The sequence below is a fragment of the Phocoena phocoena genome, chromosome 1 (genome assembly GCF_963924675.1).
Source record: "Phocoena phocoena chromosome 1, mPhoPho1.1, whole genome shotgun sequence".
NCBI classification, from domain to species: domain Eukaryota; kingdom Metazoa; phylum Chordata; class Mammalia; order Artiodactyla; family Phocoenidae; genus Phocoena; species Phocoena phocoena.
In genome coordinates this window covers 99,485,866-99,508,561 of record NC_089219.1, presented here as the reverse complement: position 1 = coordinate 99,508,561, position 22,696 = coordinate 99,485,866, and the positions used below count along the sequence as shown (strand labels likewise).

Here is a 22,696-nt window from a genome sequence, read left to right as displayed (position 1 = left end):
TCAATCCCTGGTCCAGGAAGATCCCACATGCTGTGGAGCAACTAAGCCCCTGCACCACGACTACCAAGCCCACATGCCCCAACTACTGAAGCCCGTGCGCCTAAAGCCCGTGCTCTGCAACAAGAGAAGCCGCTGCAGGGAGAAGCCCGCGCATGGCGACAAAGATCCAACACAGCCAGAAATAAAAACAAACCAAAAAAACACTGTCATGGTCAACAGTCCCCATGTTACCTTCTGAGAGTTAGTAAAAAAGATTGATTACAGTCGACCCTCTGTATTTATGGGTTCTGCATCCAAGGATCGAAGATATTCAGAGGAAAAAAAAATTCCATAAAGTTCCAAAAGTCAAAACTTGAATCTGCCATACACTAGCAACTATTTACATAGCATTTACATTGTATTAGGCATTACAAGTAATCTAGAGATGATTTAAAATGTATGGCAGGGGCTTCCCTGGTGGCGCAGTGGTTGAGAGTCCGCCTGACGATGCAGGGGACGCGGGTTCGTGCCCCGGTCCGGGAAGATCCCACATGTCACGGAGCGGCTGGGCCCGTGAGCCATGGCCGCTGAGCCTGCGTGTCCGGAGCCTGTGCTCCGCAATGGGAGAGGCCACAACAGTGAGAGGCCCGCGTACCACAAAAAAAAAAAAAGAAAAAGAAAAAAAAATATATGGCAGGATGTGCGTAAGTTATGTGGAAATACTGTACCATTTTATGTAAGGGACTTGAGCATCCTCAGATTTTGACATCTTCGGGGGTCCCTGAACCAATCCCCCTCCATGGGATGACCATACTTAGTATTAGATAAACATCTGACAGTCTTTGAAGACAGGCTTTGAAGTGTTAAGTTGATTTGTCACTATAATAATACCATAAAAATATATTGAAGGAATACCTGTAATAGAAATTGTAATGATATATTTATATAATCACTTTAAAATCTAAAGTGTGCTCCATGGTCTTTTACAATTTGGTTCACCGTCTCATTCTCCTACTGTTTAGCTCCTAGACCTATAGCTACACTCCCACCTCAGGGCTACTGCAATTTTTATTCCTTTTGCCAGAAATGCTCTTCTATCAGAGAGTTCATTTCCCTCTTCATTCAAGTTTCTGTTCAAATATCACCTACTAAAGTACCCTTCTCTGACTTCCATAAATTAGCTACTATACCCTCCACACCCTTCATAATTCTTGCCCCTTACCTGCTTTAAATTTCTTCAAGGAACTTGCCACCACTGAACATATACTTATTTTTACTGCTCAACACCTCCAAAAGAATTCCAAGAGCACAGAGCAGGGGTCTGCAAACTGCTAAAGTAAAGGGCCAGACAGTAAATATTTTACAGCTGTGTGGGCCACATGATCTCTGTCCCAACTGTAAGCTAATGAGCATAATTGTGTTCCAGTAAGACTTTGTTTTTTAACTGAGGTACAATTGACAAATAAAGTTATAAGATACTTAAAGTGTATGATGTGATGATTTTGATATACATACACTTATACAGTGTGAAAGGATTACCCTCATTGAGTTAATTAACACATTAGACACTGCAATTTGTATTTCATGTAATTTTCACATCATGAAATATTCTTCTTTTGATCTTTTTTCTAACCATTCAAAATATATTAGCTGTTAGGACATATAAAAACAGGCAGTGGACCAGATCTTCCAACTCCTAGCATATAGTATAAGAACTTGTTATGTTTGTTCATTGCTGTATACCTAGGACTGAGACCTGGCACAAGCTAGGAATGTAAATGAATGAATACTATTTTATTGTTTACAAAACTCTTTCATAACCTCTCTTTTGATCTTAAAACAGCTTGTTAAAAATAGGCAGGGAAGAGACTATTATCCCTACTGTAAATGAAGGAACAGGATCAGAAGTGCCTTGTCCAAGGTCACATACGTACAAAGGGGTGGCACTGAACTAGACAATCATCTGTACTATGCAGTACTAATAGGTATTAAAATTCAGGAGGATTATCTATAGTGTGGTCTGATGGATTTGGCCTAGCCCTTTTACAATTTTGTTTTTAAACCAGGAATTGAGACAAAGCTTTCCTTGTGAAAGCTGCAGTGGTCACAAAGTTGGAAGGGGTAAATCAAATGATAAATAATAACTTTAAAAGTCAAAATTTTATCATCCAGCTTCAAAACTGGGTCAAAACTAACAAGATGAAATTTAACAGAGGTAAACAAAATCACTGGCACAAGCAAAAGGGGAAAGAGAAATGGCTAAGCAGCTAGTGACTGCAAAAATATTTTTGCTGCAATACAAATGAGGGATGACACAGTAACAATAATTTAGTCAATCATTCTCAAGATTGGGATGGGGAAAGAAAGGTGACAGCAGGAATATCCCATGGAGGGGAGGCATGTAGCCCCCCTCCTAATTGAGAATCACTGATATGGATGTTTTAGTTGAACAAAAACTTCACTCTGCTTAAAAAAAAAAAGTCCCTATTGCATAAAGTAACAGGTTCATTGTACATAGCATTCATATGATAGTGTCTGCGGTAAAGGGTATAACTCCATATATATTTTAAAGGGGGAGTAACTCAAGCCTCATACACAATTCTACCCCTTCATATATTTAAATATTCCAAAAATGTTAATTTCATGGAATGCACTGTATTATGTTTCTAACCTAAATAGGGGCAATTTAAAGTCTATAAGTATCAATGAAAGATAAGTTTTCTTAGATTTCAGTTTCTTCCCATTCTTCTTATCCTCTTACCTCTTCAAAAAGGAAAATAAAGTAAAATACTCAATCCTTATAATATTCAAATTTTCATTTTTATATTACTAATATCTGTACTGAAATTTAAAAATGAAACTGAGAAAGTAATATATCCCATTGTTCCCTAGAAAGTGCTTAATTTTCTAATTTTGTTAATTTTAGTAAGAAATTTTAGAAAATGTAGTCGAAAAATAAATTTACAAAATTTTTATAAAACTCAAATCTTTTTTTTTTTTTGTCATGCAGCTGCACCACGCAGCTTGTGGGATCTTAGTTCCCTGACCAGGGATTGAACCCAGGCCCTAGGCAATGAAAGCACCGAATCCTAACCGCTGGACCTCCGGGGAATTCCCTTAAATAATCTTTTAATAACAGACCCCACACATTTCAACATTACATCTATTCATAACTACCTTTTAAAATAGTTTCCTTAACAAAAGAATTTGAAGTTGAATATTTAACAACTGCAGCTCTTTGTGAATGCTCGGTAGATAATTCCAGACAGCCAAGGAAGAAATCTTTCACTAGATAATATCCATATTCCAATTATCAGCAAGGCCCAGGTCAGTTTATACTGCCGAAATTTTGTATACTTCATGAGCCAAATCTCTGCCAGCAAGGTATCTATGAAAATCTTTATCTCCCTCATTAGTGTATTAAAGACTTCACTTCTGGGCCTTTACTCACACTGTCCTTGAGTTTGTGCCTCTCTCATCTTTGCCTGTCTAAATCACTCCTATTTTCCAAGGTTGGGGAATCTGTTTCTTTCAAAGATATATTCCCCATTACTTAAAGTCTCAAGAATCCTCTGTTACTTCTACCATACTTTGAACATTTATCATAGCACCTAAAATATAACTGCTGTTGACAATTAGTTCAATAGGTACCATCCTGTTCCCAAAGACTTAAGTTTTCTTTGGGCAAACTGCCTTGCTTTCTTTTTCTATCCTATACAGGGTCTAGCAAAGTAAACGGCACATAGGCAATTAGTAAATGTTTACAAAATCCCTTTTGAATAAAATGACACTAAGGAAGTGCACTTAGCTTTTAAGATTATTATGAGGTACTATGGCAAAATGGAAAGATAAAGACTCTGGAGTTGGACAGACCTGGATTTGAATTTCAGTCTCTTAATCTCTTTGAATCACAGCCTCTCCCTAAAGTGGGATAGTATCTCTTCTTAGAATTGCTGTGAAGGTTAAATAAGATAATATATGTCAAGTCTTTGGCAAAATATTTAAAATATAATACGGAGGCTCAGTAAATGTCAATTATTAAGCAGTCACAGCAAGATAATTGCTGCTTTAAATTATTAAACTGAACAAAGCCTTCAAATTATTGAGAAAATAATTCCTCTCTTCCAGAAGTTCTTTGGGTCCTAGTCACCTAATATTCTCCATCATTACAATCTTCATCAACTATAAATATCAACAACTTTTTTTTGACCAAAAAAGTTTTTCAAAGTGACTCTACTCTGCTTCCCTTTATTTTTTTTATTTTTTAAATATTTATTTATTTTGGTTGTGCCAGGTCTCAGCTGTGGCATGCGGGATCTTTAGTTGCCATGCAGACTTCTTAGTTGCAGCATGCACGCAGGATCTAGCTCCTGACCGGGGATCGAACCTGTGCTCCCTGCATTGGGAGTGCAGAATCTTACCCACTGGACCACCAGGGAAGTCCCTCTGCTTCCCTTTAAATTGATAATACATCTTTTCAAAGTTTACTCATGTTTTCAACTAGGCTATACTTCAAAAAAATAGTTATAAATTGTGCTTTCATACATATTTATTTTACTTATTTTTATTCTACATCATTCCAGAAGTATTCAAGGATAAGCAGTTGCATTCCTCCTCCAGAAAGAGATAATACCTTATTCTTATCCTGGTAAGAAAGTTATATTTGCATGGAATTCAATGTTATTTTTTAAGACAGTTTTTCCTATTTGAAGATATTTAGGATGTTACTGCTGTTGTTATTATTATGTATTTTAAGACTATTTTTTCTAAGAGCAGTTTTAGGTTCACAACAACATTGAGAGGAACATACAGAAATTTCCCATATACTCTGTCCCCCCATGTGCACAGTCTCCATTATTAAAATCCGCACCAGAGCGGTACATTTGTTACAAATGATGAACTTTCACTGACACATCTTTATCACCCAAAGCCCGTAACTTACATTAGGGTTCACTCTTTGTGGTGCACACTCTATAGATTTGGACAAATGTATGACATGTATCCACCATTACAGTACCATACAGAGTATTTTCACTGCCCTAAAAAACCTCTGTGCTTTGCCCATTCATCTCTCTCTCACCCTAGGATGCTATTTGTTTGTTTGTTTGTTTTAAAACACATCTTGCCTCAATGTAGTTCATTTTTTTGGTCTGCTTCTAAGGCTTTCAGAGTATCAACAATAAACTGCCTGGGGCAATAATTTAATAGATGGTTCCAAGCTGCTGACATGCATGTATTTCAGTAGCAAACTAGCTCTAGAATTCCAGTTTCAGTGCCTTTATCAAACAAAATCCCTGCTGGCAGAGAGTTCCCAGAGGCTAGTGAGAATTTAATTTGGGGCTATAATTTCAGAAAAAAATACATTTTCAGTGATCTCCAAGGCCATATGGAATAAAAGGTTTTACTTAATAAACTTACTGTTAGCTATGTTTTTTTAAATTCCAAATAAGCTAAATATTATTTTCCCAGTTTAGGCCTGGAGATATTATAAAGATTCAGAATGCAATTAGGGGACTTCCCTGGCAGTCCAGCGATTAAGACTGCACTCTCACTGCCAAGGGCCAGGGTTCAATCCCTGGTCAGGGAAACTAAGATCTTGCAAGCCGTGTGGCGTGGCCAAAAAAATAAATAAAATTTTAGATGTATATATTGATAGTTTATTTTGATTTATCATTATCAGTAAGGCCTAAGGTTTAAAAAGCATAGATATGTCTAAATTAGAATCAACATTATAAAAAAGATGGCGACACTTCCAAGTAATTTGTTTTATGTATACTCTTTTAAAAGCCATTTCAAGTATTTCTTAGAAACTGTTCTATTAGTAACCACTTGTAAGTTTTGTCAGATATAGACAAACAGGTAGTGAAGGCAGGCAAGTTTAAGTAGAGCAATTTCATTTTTAAAAAGTCTACCAATGCTAAGGAAAACAGCTTGAAGATTTATTAAAGTAATAATATAACACACTTGGAGTGCCAAAGACTTTCTCCTTGTCCAAACTTTAGTTAGGCTTCTCTGAGCCCTCTTCTCAGTTAGGTCTTTTATCTTGGCCCCATCCTGTCTATGGCCTGCCTAGCCCAGTCTTAGCAAGAATCCTGCTCTCAGTTTAAAGAGAATTCCCCCACTCTTGATATCTGATCAAGTTCCTTGTCCCCAACTTTTGATGTATAAGTCCTCGATCTTCTGTTAGCAAGAATCCTTCTACCCCTGATGTCTCCTGTTAGTAATTTTCCACCTACTGACCCGCTCACTTGCTTGTTGGCTATTCATGCCCAGCAGTCTTTGCTTATTTGGACCTGAACTCAATCTCTCTCCCCTAATACAAAAGTATTGAATAAAGTCTTCTTATCATTTTAACAAGTGTCAGATTAATCTTCTTTAACAGTAGTCAGTCAGCATTGTATTTTACGCTGTATAACAGTATATAAAAACAACATACTTAACCATAAAATTTACATTTAAGAACCAAAAAATAGCTCCTATTTTGTTTTTTAGTTATCTTTCCCAACCATTCCCTTTTAATTTACAACTTCTCTATGCACCGAGTTAGAAGGAAATCATTCCTCAGCCCTCACTCTGGACTATCCTAATATAATACATCCAAAATGTAGGTAAAAAGATTTCCAAGTATATATCTTTAGTGTTCATTTAGAAGTTCAAAGTGACAAAGCCTTAAGTCAAAAAAAAAAAGTACTGGCTCAATCTCAGTAAAGATAAAAAAGCTGTCTGATCTTAAATGCAAAACAGCATTGATATACATATGAAAGGAGGGAAAGGACCCTATTTGGCTTAATTAGAGGATTTACCTAAATGTCTAGATCAAGAACTGAGGAAATATAAAAGTCTGAGATATAGTGTTCTAATGGGTTAGAAAAAAGGACTAAAGTGAGTGAAAAGATCACAAAAGCGACTTGTTAAAATACACATTCTCACCCCCAATCCTAGGAGAGTGGGCAGATAGGTAAAAAGTTCCAAGCGGCCAGATACAATGAGTATTGTTTTGGAAATAATCAGGACCAAATTAAGAAATCAGGGGAAAATCAACCCAAACGCCTTGAGATTCACATGCCAGAAAGCAATGATGCAAATGCCAAGTCCAAACAGGCAGAGTTCAGCAGTGAGGGCCCATGCTGGCTTGGAAACAGATGCAGTGGGAAGAAGCATTTTGCTTTTAAGATCTGGCATATCTGGCACGTTATGGTATTTCTAACTTAAAGGTATATCTTTTTACCAAATTTACTTTTTTTTTCAAAATTATTGGAAGTCAGATCTGGTTTCACATGCCAGCTTTAGCACTTAATTACTTGGGTCTTAGTTTCTTCATCTGTGAGTATAATACCTGCTCATATATCTAGCACTACTTTAAGAATCCAATGAGGTAACATGAGACGGACTTAGACATAGCAGATACTTAACTTTCTTTCCCTAAGCAAATGCCTAGATGTTATTGAATCTTTGTGTTTACCAATTTGTTCATTCACTCAAAACAAAACAAACTATACTTTATCAGGTCCCAGGCACTGAGGTGAGCTGAGTACTAAAGATAAAGACAAAAAGGAGAATGGCAGGGACTTCCCTGGTAGTCCAGTGGGTAAGACCCTGAGCTCCCAATGCAGGGGGCCTGGGTCCGATCCCTGGTCGGGGGACTAGATCCCGCATGCCGCAATTAAGACCCGGCGCGGCCAAAAAAAATAAAATAAAAAAAGAGAATGGCAAAAGAAGTAAGCCAACAAATTCCCTTTTGCCTTAAGCCTTGGTTCTGAAGAACAGTTATACAATTAGAACCACCTGGGGAGCCTTAAAATTACTGATGTCTGGGTTCCACCCACAGAGCTTCTGAGGTAATAGACCTGGGGTAGAGCTTGGGCACCAGAATTTTTAAAAGCTTCCTAGGGTGATTCTCATGTGCTGCCAAGGTTGAAAGCCACTACCTTAAGCTAATACTAAGTGCAAATCTTCACAGTGGATACAAATAACATAAGACAAGCATACAGTCAGCATCCTGGCTTTTCAAATCTTTGTATACTTTACCACTGTTAGCAAAACAACTTATACAAACAATAGCCCTCAGTAAAGATGTGTCAATCATTTAAAAATAACTAATTCAAAGCACCAAAACTGCCAAATGAGTATTACAGACAATATACAACATGGAACTCTTAGGAAGGAGATGGATATGGGTTGGGCTGGTTAAAGACAACTACAGGGAAGGGGATCTAAGCTGGGCTCTACAAAGTGCTTTAAATAGTGGGGGCGGGGGGGGGGTGGGAGAAAGAGGGAGGGCATTACAAATAAGGGAACTGTTAAGAATAAAAAAAGGTAGGGAAAAAACAGTGTTTTGTAAGCAGACCAGTTTGGCAGAAACAGATTTGGAGATAATAAAAGCGAAAGGAAGAGTAAAATGAGTCAGATGGCAGTAGTTACGCTAACAATTCTGGTTTTATTCTGAAGGTAATGGAGAACTGCCAAAGCCTTCTGTGTGGGAAGTTCCATTAACAAAAATTAATCTGGAAGTACTGGAGTCCTCAATATGGCTTCGCAAAACTTGGAAATTAGTCTGCCCTCTTAAGAGTTAGTTAACTATGAAATTAAGAATACTATCCAACATATATACACTACCAAACGTAAAATAGACAGCTAGTGGGAAGCAGTGGCATAGCACAGGGAGATCAACTCGGTGCTTTGTGACCACCTAGAGGGGTGGGATAGGGAGGGTGGGAGGGAAGGAGATGCAAGAGGGAAGAGATATGGGAACATATGTATATGTATAACTGATTCACTTTGTTATGAAGCAGAAACTAACACACCATTGTAAAGCAATTATACTCCAATAAAGATGTTAAAAAAAATACTATCCAAGCAAGATTCATTCACTCATTCAACAAATATCTGAAGGCCTACTATGAAGGCACTGTTTTAGGCAATGGTGATTCAACAGTATATGGTCCTTACAGAGCTTACATCATAGTGGGTAGAGAGACAACAGATAAGATTTTTTAAATATTTATTTTATTTATGATCATTTATTTTTGGCTGCATTGGGTCTTTGTTGCTGTGCACAGGCTTTCTCTAATTGTGGCGAGCAGGGGCTACCCTTCATTGGGGTGCACGGGCTTCTCATTGTGGTGGCTTCTCGTGTTGCAGAGCACGGGCTCTAGGCGCGCAGGCTTCAGTAGTTTTGGCATGTGGGCTCAGTAGTTGTGGCTCGCAGGTTCTAGAGAGCAGGCTCAGTAGCTGTGATGCATGGGCTTAGTTACTCCACGGCATGTGGGATCTTCCCGGACCAGGGCTCGAACCCGTGTCCCCTGCATTGGCAGGTGGATTCTTAACAACTGTGCCACCAGGGAAGCCCAACAATAGATGAGATTAAACAACTAAACTACATGGTATGCTAGCTAGTGATAAATGCTAAGGAGTAATAATAAAGCAGGGAAAGAGGATATAAAATGGTAGATTGGAACTGGACAGGATGATCACAGAGGGCTTCACTGAGAAGGTAATTTCGGATTAAATATCTGAAGGAAGTGAGGGATATAGAAGGAAGAGAACTCCAAAGGACAGATCAAATGCAAAGACCCATTAAGTGAGGATGTGTGGCTAGAGAGGACCAGGGGAGAATAGGTAGGAGATAAGGTCAGAGACATAAGTCGTAAAGAGGTAAATCCCAGATCATGTAGGGACTTGTAGTCAGAGTAAAAACTTTTATTCTGAAAAAGATGGGAAGCCACTCAAGGATTCTGAGCAGAGGAGTGACATATTCTGACTTACATTTTTTAACCAGATCACTCTGGGTGTTTCATTGAGGACAGACTGCCTATGGAGAGACAAAAGCAGAAGCAGGGAGACCAGAGAGGCCAGTGCAATAATCTACATGAGAAATCATGGTGGCTTCTTCCAGAGTGGTTGAAATAGGGGTATGATGAGAAACAGCCAAGTTCTAGGTATGTTTTGAAGGCACAGCCTATAGGATTTGCTAACAGACAGTATGTGTATTGTGAGAGAAGCAGGAATCAAAGATGACACTAAACTTTTTGGCCTGAGCAACTAAAGAATGAAGGTGCCATTAACTAAGAGGGTAAAGACTGCAGGAGAAACTGCAATATGCAAATTTTTGATATATAATGACTTCCTTCCAGCCTTGTAAAATTTGTCTAGAGAAAGAAAGTCCACTGCTGTTAAAAGTTAGAAGGTGTACTACGCAAAGATCTGACTTGGTCTTGGTGTTGGATGTATATCCCTACTATGGAGGAAAACACCATTAAAATGTTAGACTGTATAGTTAACATCTCTGGTTCTGACTCCATGCTTAAACTGAGAAAATTATAATTTGATTTCCTATGTATCTGATCTACTTGAAAAAAGGAATCTAAGCCCTCCTGTATTTATTAAATTAGTCACTATCCTCCTTTTAAACACTAGTTTCATGAGCCTAGCTAATATGAGTTTGTCCCTTACTATCCTGATGAATCAAGCTTCTGAACTTAACAGGCAGAGGATTACGATATGAATGGTGGTTCTCAAGTTGCACAATAATTATTGGGAAGCTTATTAAAAATAGATTCCTGAGCACTGGTCCCCCCAAATTCTGATTCAGCTGGTCTAGGACAGAACCCAGAAATCTTGCTTTTGAAAGAAACACATAAGCAATTCTGCTGTAGTCAATAATGTTCTGAGGTTCTTAAGAAGACAAACAGTGCTCTTCTGAACTCATGTTTCTCAATACCTTCAGTTTATAACACATTTTAAATACTAGAATTCTTAGTGGCATATTTGTAGAAGCTCAAAAGAGCACTATGCAAATTTGGTAGTAATATTTTTTTCCCCTCGCTGCGGGATCTTAGTTCCTGGACCAGGGATTGAACACTGGCCCATGGCAGTGAAAGTGCAGAGTCCTAATCACTGGACTGCCAGGGCATTCCCCAAATTTGGTAGTAATTATAATGCAGTCATGACCATAAAATATCAATATTTCAGTGTCTATACAAGCATCCACATCACTATGCCATTAAACTTGACTGCAGTTTAGGATTATGTCATTATTTCAGTAGAATTGTTTGCTATCTCAATTTACTACCTACTATCTACTCAAAGGAATCAAAGTGGGTAAAGGCACAGGTCTGGAAGTAGATTACCAGCAGATTGCATCTGCTCTACTATTACTAGTTCAGGACACTTGCTTATATATTTTTTAACCTGAAATGTGTCTCAGTTTACTCAACTTAAAATGGGGTAAGCAGCCTATGGGGATATTTTGAGATGAATACATTTTAATGCATAAAGTATCTAGCACATTATAAGCACTTAAATGTAACCTAGATGCAAAACAAAGAATTCACAAGGCAAAGTTCTCTCATGTTCCAATAAACCCACCACCTTTCTTTAGTGCAGCCTGGTATCATGCTGTCTTCCTGTTTATACATTATATATATCACAACATACATGTCAAATGATCCACTCAACTGAACATTCCATCTCCAGAGACACTGCCCTAACAATATACATGTGCAGTTATAGCAAAGATAAATTTTACATGCTGCTCAAAATTTAGTAGTATGAAGATGGTAAATCAGTGAAAATATAGAAAGAAAAGGGGAGGCTGGAGGCAAAGAGAACAATTAAGAATGTTGTTAAAAATAATCCAAGCATAAGAAAAGGTCCTGTATGAAGAAAATGGTAATAGGAATGTGGACAGGTTAGACATATTGTTCAATGAAAAGTATACCTACCTATTTGAAAATAATAAAATAGAAATAAATACATAAAATAAAATAGAAAAGAAGCTGGTAACTGGCTGCCGCTCAAGGGAACTGGGTGGCTGGAAAATGGGTGGGAGGGGACTTTTTACTCATGTCCTTTCCTACCATTTTAAGCATGTGATTATAGTTCCTATATACTCAAAATAATTTTTTAAAAAAGACTAATGGAAATGGAGGAAAAGAACCTAATGATAGGAAGAAGAATTTACAGGACTGAAATACTAATTGAACATGAGAGGAGAGGTTAAGGATGAAAACAGATGATGGCAGTGTTCCGACCCTATGTGACTAAAAGAGAATAATGGTGGGATGAGCAGAAATGCAGAGGTTGGCAGGAGGTTCTGATAAAGGGAGAAGGGAAAATAATAGCAAGTACATATTAAAATTATCACCTAGTTCAGAAATCCGTAAGTAGTCAAACTTATCAAAAATTATCACGACCGGGCTTCCCTGGTGGCGCAGTGGTTGAGAATCCGCCTGCCGACACAGGGGACACGGGTTCACGCCCCGGTCCGGGAGGATCCCACATGCCGCGGAGCGGCTAGGCCCATGAGCCATGGCCGCTGAGCCTGAGCGTCTGGAGCCTGTGCTCCGCAACGGGAGAGGCCACAACAGTGAGAGGCCCGCGTATCGAAAAAAAAAAAAAAAAATTATCACGACTAGTTTCCCCTATCCAGGGTTTTTATTTTCAGGAGCTGATCCATATAAGGACTTTAACTTTTTATCAAAAAGATGAAGTTTTCTGGAGACAGAAAAGAACAATGACACCTGATCCTACAGTGTGTGCTTTTCTGAGCTCTAAAGGAGAGAACTTATAGAAGATGAAGGAAATACTTTTATTAGGGGTTTTTCAAGGTTCAAAGTATACATAGTCAGCCCTCTGTATCCATGGATGCCGAAACAGAGGGCTGACTGTACTACAACGTTTTATATAAGGGACTTGAGCATCCGCGGATGTTGGTATGGGGGTGGGTGGGTCCTGGAACCACTACCCCACAGATACCTAGGGACAACAGTATACATATTGATTTTGATATGCAATAAGGCTTCGGAACTTTATGGTATTAGGAAAATGCTCCCAGGGGATCAGATGTTCTTAGCAGTGCCGTGACAGAGCACCAGTAACGGCAGTAGATGCTCAGGCACAATGAATGCTGGAAGAGCCACCCAGAGTGTGGACACACTCTTGAACACAAGAAATACCTACAGATTACCAGAAATAATTGGGGAGGGAGAATGAGGGAGCATGAGCTGGGGAAATATAAGAATGAATGAACCTGTGATTGATTGGTCTCTTTCATACCAATAGCTTGTGCCTACACTATGTACCTGATAGTATGCTAGGCACTAGATAAAAAGACTTGCTTGCAGTAACCAAGAATTTCACAGGTTCGTTATGGGGCAAATGTGCCAAAGTAAACAATGACAGAAACTCCTGGAACATTTTAATGTTTCAGTTTCTTAGAGTTGTGTGTGTTTTTTTTAATTAGAGTTTGAAAAAGTTCATTAAACTTTGTTCAGTCTGATCCAATTTCCCTTACCTATTTTAGAAGAAAACTTTCGAGGCCCACAGAGGTATGTGAATTTTCAAAAATCACACTGGTGACCAAAAGCATAGCAAGGAGAGGCCAAATCTCCTGAGGCTCAGAATCATTCCTTCCCACTACCCCACAATACCTCATTTATAATTCATTAAATGTATGACTCTATTCTGATTTCTTCATTCACGGATACATGTTAAAAACAGTATAGTGAAAAAAGCATGGCTTCTGAATTAGACCAACCTGGGGTCTGAATTTTTTGACAAATTACACTGCTTTGCTTAGCATTAAGGCTGGTCCTAATAAAACAGCTAGATGTTCTAGAAGAAATTATAATAAACCTACGCTCCTCACCAAAGATTGGCATCTGAGTTTGTACCTACTTAGGCTTTATGCTCCTGTCCAAGGATTTTGTAACAGATCATATGAATACTACTCAGCAAAGCTAACAGAAGAGAAGATTTAAAAATGGTAGTATTAATTCTAGTCAACGACTTATCACAAAATAGCCATGGCAATTAAGCTTTAGGGTTTATTTCGCCCTGTAAGGGTAATAACTCACCTACTAAATTAAAGGGGTAACACATAATCAAGGAAATCCACTTTAAAAGTATAAATATTTTTCATGAGCTCTAACAGAGCCCTCAAATTTCAGTATCTATTTACAACATTTTCCACCCCTCTCCTAGATAATTTTGATAAACCCATTTCTCAGAAAGTGCCTTAAAGACGGTATTGTCTAAACTAAAAGCAAAGGGATCCATTTTTCAGTTATGGTACTTTTGAAGTTGTACACAAATATTCTACTAGTTAGGCTGAAGGGAAAAAAATGTGCTATTAGCACTTTTTTCAGCCCTATAATTCAGTCTGCATTTATGTTTTTAAAATGCTGAATCATGAAATAAAGGAAACAGTCAGTACAAAGAATCCAAACACATAGTTCACCTCATACCTCAAGCTTCCTAATTATGGCATCTTTTCATTTTGGAACCAAGTAACTGAAGAGTCTAAGTAACTAGAGGAGTAGAGCTCATTCTCAGAAACTGAACTTGAAGATAAAACTAAAAGTAGTTATTTCTGCAAGTTATTATACTTTCAACTTCCTGTTTTATTTAGGCAGCTCATCATGACCATTTCAGGTAACAATGCAGAAGTTAAAAAACCCAACTTCCTCTTTATAAAGTGATAAAAACTTCAGCAGTGGGCTTCCCTGGTGGCGCAGTGGTTGGGAGTCTGCCTGCCGATGCAGGCGACACGGCTTCGTGCCCCGGTCCGGGAGGATCCCTCGTGCCACGGAGCGGCTGGTCCCGTGAGCCGTGGCCGCTGAGCCTGCGCGTCCGGAGCCTGTGCTCCGCAACGGGAGAGGCCACAGCGGTGAGAGGCCCGCGTACAGCAAAAAAAATAACAAAAAACAAAAAAACTTCAGCAGTTGGTTATGAGAATGGTTGATCTTACTAGCTTTTATAGAAATACTTGCAAGGAAACCAGAGACCATCACCACCAAATTCACCTCTGGGTTCACTGCTTTCAGAAAATGTAACAAAGATAAAAAGCAGTATTAAAATATATTTGGCATGACACACGTGTTAAAAAAAAATCAAATCAAATGCAGTTGAGGTCTTAGTTAAAATTTAAAAAAAATGAAAACTTCACGGTTCCTTCGAGGAAGAGTCAATATACAAACTAAGCCTGAAAATATCTTGTTTGTAATAGTGCCTTGGTTATGAAAGTTTTGTACAACAAGAATCTCACTTAAGGGTCACTTATTGTTTATGAATGCTAAGACATTCATATCAACAAGTCTCTTTGGAAAAATACTTTTTCAATTCTTGAATTCAGTTAAAAGGCATCAGAAGCCTGGAGGAAAAGGGGTCAAGGTAGGTATAAAACTGAAGGAGAATTTAAGTAATCTTACAAGTCAAAGCCCTTTCTTTTTACTTATTGATCCACAACAGAGAAATACAGATCACTTCATCTCTGGGAATAAAAATCTAACAAAATTTCAGTAATCCCAAATCATATGGATTTATTATATGAGATTTTTAAATATCAGCTATTCTTAATTATCTCACTAATGAAAACAATGTAGTTTATCTAAAACCTGTTCACTGAATATAAAATTCATCAACATTTTTTGGCAGTAGATTTACCTTACTAATTATGATTTGCTTGCTTTGTCATTATTAAAATTAAACAGCAAAAGAAGTATGCTGGGATATAAGAGAAAACTGGTCAGAGATCTGCTATTACAAAATCAAGGCTGTTAATGTTACTAATTTGAACACTGTCAATATCCAAAGACATCTTTACACTTTGAAATACATATTTTCCCCCCAAGTTTAATTAGAAAGGCATTCTACCCCTGTGTCAAAAACAAAAACCCAACACTGGTAAACTTCAAAGTTTATTACCTTAAATTCTTAGTGAAATTTTGCTGTAACAGTATTTTTGCTTAAAGTAAGAGGACCATCAGTTGGGCTAACAAATGTTTTGTTATCCCATGTTTTCACTGTAACTTAATTTCATGTGAATCGTAACTGTTTGCCTTAGAATAAACATTTTATTATAGTTTTCTCTCTAGCATAAGTTCATATACAGTGTAAAATGCCCTTTCCCCCTCAAATCTCATACATTTATGAGAATCAATTTCCAAGTATGAGAAAATCTAATGCTGAAGTGTTGTTCAACGGCATGTGAATATTTAGCACATTCTTCAGCGTTTCAAAATGGCATGGCATATGTATATCAAATTATTCTGTACAGAGGGCTCTTGGATCATCAACAGTCCCCTTTGCCATCCCAATCTCTTTTATTAAAAGAGGAAAACCCCAGATACATTTACAGAGCATTCAAGGGTGTACATTTTGTAAAAACCACTGTGGAAAACAAAAGACATAATTCTTGTCCTTTTACAAGTTATGTAATGAACCACTGTAATTTCCATGGACTCTAAAATCTTTAACATATTTACTGAAAAGCCTGACAAACTGTTAAGAAAGGTGTGCAGTTCTCAGGAAAAAAGTTATTCCACCTAAGGTGAAATATTCTCTTGTATTTACGACACTTTTAAAGAAATTAAGTGTACAAATTACTCAGTGTCAAGTTCAACTATAATCAAAAAGATACCACACCGGAGCACCAAAGAAGGCAGGATGCTTTGTCCAGACTTGAATGTGTTAACATGGAGTTTATGTGCTACATAAAACCTTTCTGGAGTTAAAAAGAAAAAATCATTGGCTAACCTTGTTAACAAGAAATGAAAAACTATTTTTCAAAAATTATCGTTAAAAGATTGTAAGATGGAAGGGATGGAGTCACCGCGGTCGCCGTATACATACAATCAAGGGAGTGTCTACACAGAAAAGAGTGGTGTTCAAATCCTGAAGCAAATGTCCCTGAGGCTTACACATTTATTACTGCGAATTAGTTCAGCCGACAGCATGTGGGAAAAGAGGTGTGTGTGGATAGGCGGCCAACACCTTAGAGACCTCTCCCTGTCGAGAAGTCGTGACAGCAAAATCACTTCCTGAGGAAGGAGGAGCAAAAGGGAAGTTAAGAGGCCACCCTGACCAGGAAGTGACTCGCCCTAAGCTAGCCCCAATCATAGCTAAAGATGGGGGGATGGGGTGAGCCCCAGCAGCTAAAGGCGGTAAAATAACTGCTTCTCGATACGTCGCGACATCATCATCGCCCCCTCTCTAAATACAAAAAAGAGTCCACAGTCACGATTCAATAAGGTAAAGTCTCTTCTCTCGCAGCAAGGCCACTGGGCTGTGCGTCAGGCCCGGGGGGAAAAGAGAGTTGAGGAATGGGGAACTGGGGCCACCGTGAGGCAGAGGAAAGCCCCTCAAGAGGGAAGCATCCCGACTGCGGAGAGCGTATGCCAGCAAAGGCCAAGAAGCTTCTTTCTTCTGGGGGTACTGCCGGAGTTCCCACCGCAGCCGGGTCGGGGCCCCGTTCCCCGTCCCGGGAAGAGGTAAGAGAGAGAGGCGGACCCCTTACCTTCTCCTCATCCGACACCCGATCCTCGAAGTCGGCCATCTTGGGCTGCTGTGGCCCAGCCCGGCCCTGGCGCGAGGCAGGCCGGGAAGGAGGCCGAATGATGGAATCACAGCGAAGGCCGTCTGAAGGATCCGCCCGGAAACGCCGACCGCTAGGGCGCCATGTCAGTTACGGGCGTGGGTCATGGGCCCGGGCGCCGACGCCCCAGTAAGTCGGCGTGACTTACATGATTTTAAGTCTAATATTTTTCTCACTGAATTACATTAATTTTCCCATTCATCTATGGGACGTTGGGAGTGTGCTTCGGCTGGTATTGGCGCCCGAGCTCCGGCCGACCAAATTGCAGTCGCTACTCCTGTAGATTTTCCCAGTACCAGTGCTCTCCATGGCAGCCGAGTCCAAAGGGCTAAGTGCTGCTCCGACTCTGGAACGGTCGGTGACTTTTTCAACCCCAGGAATGGGGTGGAAGGTGACCCTCACGCGTATGGAGGCTAAAACACTTCACTCCGGGTCACATCTTAGCCCAGTTCCTCCAGAATAGGTGCCGCTATCCGCCCCTTCCCTCCCTCGGAAGGAATAGGTAGCCCTAGTCCTTGGGCGCTCCTCCACCTTCCAAATCTTCTTGGTCCCCGTTCCCTGGGACTCTCAGCCTTCACAGAGGCCAACTTCAGGTCCGCCACTATCCCAGGATTCCCGACTCCCGGTTTCCTGTCCTTCTCCCCTCCCAACTCCCGGCGCCACCGGGAGCGGCAAGATGGCGGACGGTGACGGCTTAGGTGAAGCAACGGCTGCTGCGGCGTCTCCTCCTGCCCCTGCTCCCGGCCTGAGTCCGCCGCTGGGCTGGAGGGAGCGGCTGCGGGCCGGGCTGGCGGGCACTGGGGCCTCGCTGTGGTTCGTGGCGGGGCTGGGGCTGCTTTACGCTCTGAGGGTCCCGCTGAGGCTGTGTGAGAATTTGGCAGCGGGTGAGAGGCCCAGAGCTCCCGAGGGACGGGCGGGCGTGGGGGATTGGGGGGCAGGAGAGGTGCCGGGGGCAAGGGCCAAAGGGCAGAGATTTTCAGTATCACTGGAGGGCTTCGCAGAATGGGTCGGTGTGTGCGACAGAGTGGGTTCTTTTTCTCTTGGGCCGCTACTCCGCAGCTGATTGCCAAACCTGAGCTGCAACTACCGGCTCCTCCCTAAAGCTCTTAAGGTCCGCCCTCTCCTTTCTGTCCTCGTTTACCCGAGGAGAAGCCACCTCAAAATGTAAGCTTCAGGTGGTAGGGCAGATGAGAGCATTTTCAGACTTGAATGCAGAATTTATACACACCTTTTGATTCTCTCGCCACTCAGCTGAGAGAACCCACACCCAGACAGTAAAAATCTGAAAGAAACCAACACGATCTTAGCCAGCCATTCTCATGTTTTAAAATAGTTTTGACAGGAAATAGTTTTCGTGATATTTTTGTCCGTTCTCTGTTTTAGGCTTTATCTTGAGTAATAAAATAGAACAGTACAGAAAGTAAAGAGAGAGAGCCACAAGCAGCAGTGGGTTCTTTCCTTAGTTCCTTCTTTCAACATTTGTAGAGAGCTTGCTGTGTAGTGTGGGCTGAAGTTACAAAGACGTATAAGAGGTGATGATTCCCTTGGATTCTGCAAATATTATTCTTTAGCTGTAGCCAGGACAGAGTGGATGGGAGCCAGGGCCTCTTACCATGTCATTACAAATTGGCAGCCTCAGATTAGAATGGAAGTATTTCTGTTATGGGATCTTTATGACTGTCAGTACTGTGTTTTATTTTTCTGTAACAAGAGAAGGCAAATGTCCCCTTTTCTATTCTGTGAAATGACATGAAAGACTGTGAGATAATGTACTGAAATGTTTTGGACTTTTTAAGAACATAGTATGTAAATTCAGATGCAACTAACACACTAAAATAAGCTAGATAAATTGGCCTTCCTAGACTGTTTGAAAAGCTAATTTGGTGTTTCTGTTACAGGTTAATGAAGTGACTACTAATGGTTTGTATGCTCAGTGAAATGTTATTCATTGAGTTTATCATTTTTTTTTAACATATTAACTAGATACACCATTTAGATGAGAGTCAGTGACTTTACAGATTTTTATTTCTTTCTAAAACCCAAAGTATTTATGAGACAATTATTTGAAATGAAGAATGTGGTCCAGGTTTTCAGTGAATCAGGTTTAGGAAGCTCTTAGTTTGTTATTCTTTTTGGGTTATTTTGCCTCTGTAGCTGACATACCAAATACACACACAGTTTCCTTCCCTCTAATTTGAAACACTGGTTTGTATCTCACCCAAATAATTAGGAAGTAGTTTTAATCCTCCTTTGTAACAGCATATTTGTTCATATTATCCTTATGGAATTGCAAAAGTTCTTGTGTAAATTATGATATTCCTGGTTTTATTCTCAACAGCAAGCTAAATGATCTCATTTTGATTTGCTTATTTAACAAATCAGCAGTGTAAAATCCTACCCTTACATATGTGAAGGCATTTTAAAGATGTGATACAATGAGAATTTAAAGTAGCTTTTTAAAAATTATAATTTTCTCAAATGAATCTCATACTAGGTATTAATACTACTTATGTCCCTCCACTCATAAAGACACCTGCATATTTGTAACTTGGGTACTTATTTCTTTTAACTTTGATTTTTTTATTCTTTTTGGCAGTGACAGTATTTTTAAATTCATTGACGCCCAAATTCTATGTGGCACTTACAGGGACATCTTCTTTGATATCAGGACTAATATTTGTAAGTAGTTTCCATTTCCTTCCTTCCATTTCCTTTGGTGTTTATCTAAAAATCATACCTCTTTAAATAGTTATTATAATAATTAAAAATACTTATAGATCAGCATTCTCAAAATTTTTCACATTCTCAAAATGTGAAAAAATATTTTAAAAAACACTGCAACTTCCTCTCCACTTTTAGAGATTGATAGTATTCATTTGTGTATAAAAGACTGTTTATTGTATGTTGGGGGTGTAGTGGGAGGTGGGTTGTGATGTAAATGCTTGCAGGCTCGGCTTAGTAACAAAAATGAGTAAAATTGGCAGAGTGTAAAAATTGAAATTTTTATTTACTTTGAAGACTGGGTAATCTGGACAGTACATGCTCCTTCTAGAAAAGGCTAAAGCTAATTGTTGCCGTGTAGACTTGCAGACCAGTATTACCAGGACCAGGTCTTCCAATTTTTTCAGACGATTTCAAGAGAACCTGGATATAAAGTTTTTATATAAAATCTTCCAATACTTTAATGTTGGCAACATTGGGCAGACTAAAAATTTATCTGTCTTGAATTAGGCTTATAGGCTGTCAGTTACCTTCTCTAGAGTGTTTAAGAGCAGAGTTTGTGAGACAGGCTAACCATCACTTTAGTTGTATGACTTCAAGAAAGTGAATTAACTTTTCTAAAGCTCCGATTTCCTCATCTGTACACTGGAGATAATAATAGTATCAACTTGGAAATTCCTTGGTGATCTCGTGGTTTGGGACTCAATTAATTTTTTAAAAAGTTAATTAATTAGGGCTTCCCTGCTGGCGCAGTGGTTAAGAGTCCGCCTGCCGATGCAGGGGACGCGGGTTCGTGCCCCGGTCCGGGAGGATCCCGCGTGCCGCGGAGCGGCTGGGCCCGTGGGCCGTGGCTGCTGGGCCTGTGTGTCTGGAGCCTGTGCTCTGAAGCGGGAGAGGCCACAGCGGGGAGAGGCCCGCGTACCGCAAAAAAAAAAAAAAAAAAAAATTAATTAATTAATTTTTGGCTGCATTGAATCTTCGTTACTGCGTGCAGGTTTTCTCTAGTTGTGGTATGTGGGGGCTACTCTTCATTGCGGTGCACAGGCTTCTCATTTCAGTGGTTTCTCTTGTTGTGGAGCACGGGCTCTAGGGCAGCACATGGGCTTGTGGCTGTGGCTCGTAGGTTCTAGAGCGCAGGCTAAGTAGTTGTGGTTCACAGGCTCAATTGCTCCTCAGCGTGTGGGATCTTCCCGGACCAGGGCTTGAACCTGTGTCTCCTGCATTGGCAGGAGGATTCTCAACCACCGAGCCACCAGGGAAGCCCCAAAGGACTCCACACTTTCACTGCTGAGGCCCGGGTTGTATCCCTGGTCAGGGAATTAAGATCCCATTAGCCACCCGGTGTAGCCAAAAAAAAAAAAAAAAAAAAAAAAGTATCAACTTAATAGTTATGAAGATTAAATGAGATAGTGTGTGTGAAAGCTTGCAACAACATGACATACACTAATGAATTTTGGCCATGTTATTCTAAGAAGTGCCACAATAAAGAAACCTGTTTAATTCAGCTTTCCCTTGCTTTATTTAACCAAGCTATCATTTTTATTTTAAAAAGATTTTTAAAATTTTTATAATCTTTATTAACATCCCTGGGAACTAGTGTTTCATAGTATAAACTTTGGAAAAATACTGCTACAGATAAAAATCTTAGGAAGTATTATGGCATGCATGGCCAATGAAATTTTTCTGTATTTTTTTCTCATCTCTAGGTGGTGCTCTATAACTATAGTAGAAATGTAAAAATAATAGCATTTATATTGGAGTGGTTTTTTGTTTTGTTTTGTTTTTTTAAATCGGGATGAACACTTGACCATTTTGTTGAAGTGAAATACCAGATGAGAAAGCAATTTTTCTCTTGACTTAAAAAAAATTATTGAGGAATTCTGGGTGAAAACTCTGTTATTAAAAGCCTCAAAATTTATTGATTTATAAAGCCTACTCATAATTTAGCATATTTTGTCATAGCCTATAAAAATCTAAATAAAGAAGATAAACTATCTTTAAACAGCTGATGTAATAGAAAGAGCATTGGTCTTGGAACCAGCAGATGTAGTTTTGAGTCTTGACTGTGCCATTTACTATCTGATAACTTTGGGCAAGTCACATGAATTCTGAGTCCTAATTTCCTCATTTATAAGGAGGGGAGAAAACTTATATTTATATAATATATAACTTACATATGTAATATGTAAAAGTGTTTAAAATTTGTTGTTACTTTGTTTTAAACCAACATTTTAAATTTACAAAACTTAAGAATTCAAGTAACATTTTAAAGGTTAAACTGTGTCATTACCCTTGAAATCTTGATGAGTTTTTATGAGCAAAGTTTATTTATAATTTCTTTTACCACCTGAAATGAGAAAGCTAGTTGTGCTGCTTGTGTTATTTCTACCTGAAGAGGTAGTGTGCTTGGAAGCTTGAAGAATAGCAACAAAGCCAGTTGTTTAACTAATTATTACGAGTAAAAAGATTACTCTGAAAGGAGAATAAAAGAGCCAATGGGAGTGCATAACATAGCTTTCTGTTCTGTGGAATCAGGAAAAGTTCCCTAGGACATGTCATTTAAGCTCAGACCCAAAGGAGCCAGCAAAAGGAGTTGAAAAGGCTGGCGTATCCGAATATGAA

General features: G+C 39.3%; 2 protein-coding genes across 5 annotated transcripts in view; one reads left to right on the top strand and one right to left on the bottom strand.

Annotated features, from left to right (window-relative positions):
• CAPZA1 (capping actin protein of muscle Z-line subunit alpha 1) overlaps positions 1-17,350 on the bottom strand; it is a 47,815-nt gene extending 30,465 nt beyond the window's left edge. The window contains exon 1 of the mRNA XM_065873510.1: positions 17,276-17,350. Within this exon, the coding sequence (XP_065729582.1) occupies positions 17,276-17,314 (39 nt within the window). The 5' untranslated portion in view covers positions 17,315-17,350. The remainder of the gene's footprint in view (positions 1-17,275) is intronic.
• Positions 17,351-18,028: 678 nt separating this feature from the next.
• Positions 18,029-22,696, top strand: part of ST7L (suppression of tumorigenicity 7 like) — a 77,579-nt gene continuing 72,911 nt past the window's right edge. For 2 of the 4 annotated variants that reach the window (XM_065891299.1, XM_065891284.1), the window contains exons 1-2: positions 18,030-18,237; positions 19,950-20,032. In XM_065891299.1, coding sequence (XP_065747371.1) covers positions 18,030-18,237; positions 19,950-20,032 — 291 coding nt within the window. Of the gene's footprint in view, positions 18,238-19,949; positions 20,033-22,696 lie in introns of all 4 variants that reach the window. The other 2 variants (XM_065891275.1, XM_065891290.1) reach the window with 2 other exon arrangements.